Raw genomic sequence first — 2,096 nt, 5'->3', positions numbered from 1 at the left:
TCGTGGCCCATGTTTCGTGATCCATGTTTCGTGGGCCATTCTTTCAGGGTTCCATTCTCAAGATTCCATGCTTTCGGGGTTCCAAGTTCTGTGGTTCCATGTTCTGTGGTTCCATTTTCGGTGGTTCCATACTTTCAGGGATCCATTCTCAAGAAGCCATGTCCCAGGGTCCATGTTTCGTGGTCCATTCTTTCAAGGCTCCATTCTCAAGGATCCATGTTTCGTGGTCAATGTCTCGTGGCCCAATCCCATGCGTTCGTGCTTCCGTGTTCCGTGCGTTTGTTCTTTCGCTGGCTTCCGGCGCGACCGGAATCAGACGGGTCCTCGAGTCTGAGCCGCCGCTGAGTTCAAATCGGCCATGCCGGAAGCCAAATATACATGCATGATTCCAGTCACTCCAGCACAGGCTTCAACGGAAAAGAGATGCCAAGGAGTCTCGCGAGGCGGCGTCTGCGGGACCCGGAGCGGACACTGGCCAGGACCTATCGACTATTCGGTTTCGTATTTCCGGTGACGCGGTTCGCGTGCTCTGTCCTGATTCTGTCCCGGTTCGGTTGGCATCGGTCGCTACGACGAATGTCTTGACGGGGTGCCATATCGTGGCTGGGTGCTTCGAGAAGATTGTCATGTCTTGGGGGACTTCAACATTTCCTGTGGATCTATTACTTTGGGGCGCAGCGGGAATGCTGGATATGCCAATCCCTGGACAAGTGACTACTCTTATGATGTGATGAAGCCGACGCCTTTGTCGTGTCTAGATTGTGGCGCCGGCTCTTAGACCTATGAGAAGAGGCGCGTCGACAGGCTGTTTGGGAGCAGCTTTTTGACCGGCCGGTTTCGCCAGTTTCACCGTGTCTACCGTGTACGCCCAGTTTGCCAGTTCGCCATATTCGCTGGTTTCACCATTCACCATTTATCATATTCGCTGGTTTCACCATTCGCCATATTCGCTGGCTTCACCATTCACCATTTATCATATTCGCTGGTTTCACCATTCACCATATTCGCTGGCTTCACCATTCACCATTTATCATATTCGCTGGTTTCACCATTCACCATATTCGCTGGTTTCACCATGCACCATATTCGCTGGTTTCACCATGCACCATATTCGCTTGTTTCACCATTCACCTTTCACCTTTCACCATTCATCATTCACCACTTCATCCGGCGGCCGACGCCGCCTACTCCAGGTCCGAGGCCAGGCCGGACCCGTCCGATCTGTCGCTGAGGTCTTCGTTTTCGGCGCTGTTCTCGCCTCTTCCGCCCGTTTCCAGCGCCGGCGCCGCGCGGCCGGCGTACTCGGCGCTCTCCAAGAGCGCGCGGAGCCGGGCGTCGCCCACCACGAGGTCCACGGGCCGCTGGCCGTGGCGGTCGCGGATGGTCACGTCGCTGCCGGCGTCAATCAAGTTGTCGGCGAGAAAATAGCCGAACGGCGCGTCGGCGGCCGCGAGCCGGACGGCCAAGTGCAACGGCGTGTCGCCGTCGCGGTTGCGGGGGTCGATCTCCACGCCCTCGACGTCGAGCATCATATCGAGCACGTCCCAGTTGCCGTTGGCCGTGGCTATGTGCACCGCGGAGTTGCCGGAAACGACCTCGAGCGCGCCGTTGATCAAGCGCGCCAAGGGCGCGTGGTCCGGGCCGACGCCGGCGGCGATCTGCTGGAAGAGCTCGGTGTTGTTGCGCCGGGCGCTTTCCAAGAGCTGTTCCTTGTAGCTGGCTCCGTCGGACATGGCCGAAAATGCGGGTGTTTCTGCGGGGATTTCGGGGTTTGTTCGGTGCGGCGTGTACGGGCGGCTATGCGGTACACGGGGGGTCTATAAGGGTGGCGGCAGCGGGGACTGGGGGGAGGATCCACGGTGGTGCCGGGTTTTCTGGGTGGTGGAGCCCGGTGTTTTCGGGCTGGAGCTGGCAGCTTGGCGCGCGCGGCGGGGCGGTGCGGGTCGGAGGTCGCGACCCTAAATGGGGCCCGGAAATGGCTATAAATTGGGTGATAATTGGGTGATGAATGGGTGATGAAAGGGTGGTAAATAGGTGATGAATTGGTGTTAAATGGGTGATAAATGGGTGATAAATGGGTGATAAATGGGTGTTAG

At 57.7% G+C, this 2,096-nt stretch overlaps 1 protein-coding gene across 1 annotated transcript; it reads right to left on the bottom strand.

Moving 5' to 3' along the window:
* Positions 1–1,184: 1,184 nt before the first annotated feature.
* Positions 1,185–1,733, bottom strand: METBIDRAFT_77513 (uncharacterized protein; the record flags this gene model as incomplete). The annotated part of the gene is made up of 1 exon (XM_018858712.1): positions 1,185–1,733. One exon carries the CDS (start codon positions 1,731–1,733, stop codon positions 1,185–1,187), a length of 549 nt encoding a protein of 182 aa, XP_018712487.1.
* Between the last annotated feature and the right edge of the window lie 363 nt (positions 1,734–2,096).

This window comes from Metschnikowia bicuspidata (genome assembly GCF_001664035.1).
Source record: "Metschnikowia bicuspidata var. bicuspidata NRRL YB-4993 chromosome Unknown METBIscaffold_2, whole genome shotgun sequence".
Taxonomy (NCBI): domain Eukaryota; kingdom Fungi; phylum Ascomycota; class Pichiomycetes; order Serinales; family Metschnikowiaceae; genus Metschnikowia; species Metschnikowia bicuspidata.
The sequence above is the reverse complement of the archived record's forward strand: the minus strand, read 5'-3'. Positions and strand labels throughout refer to the sequence as shown.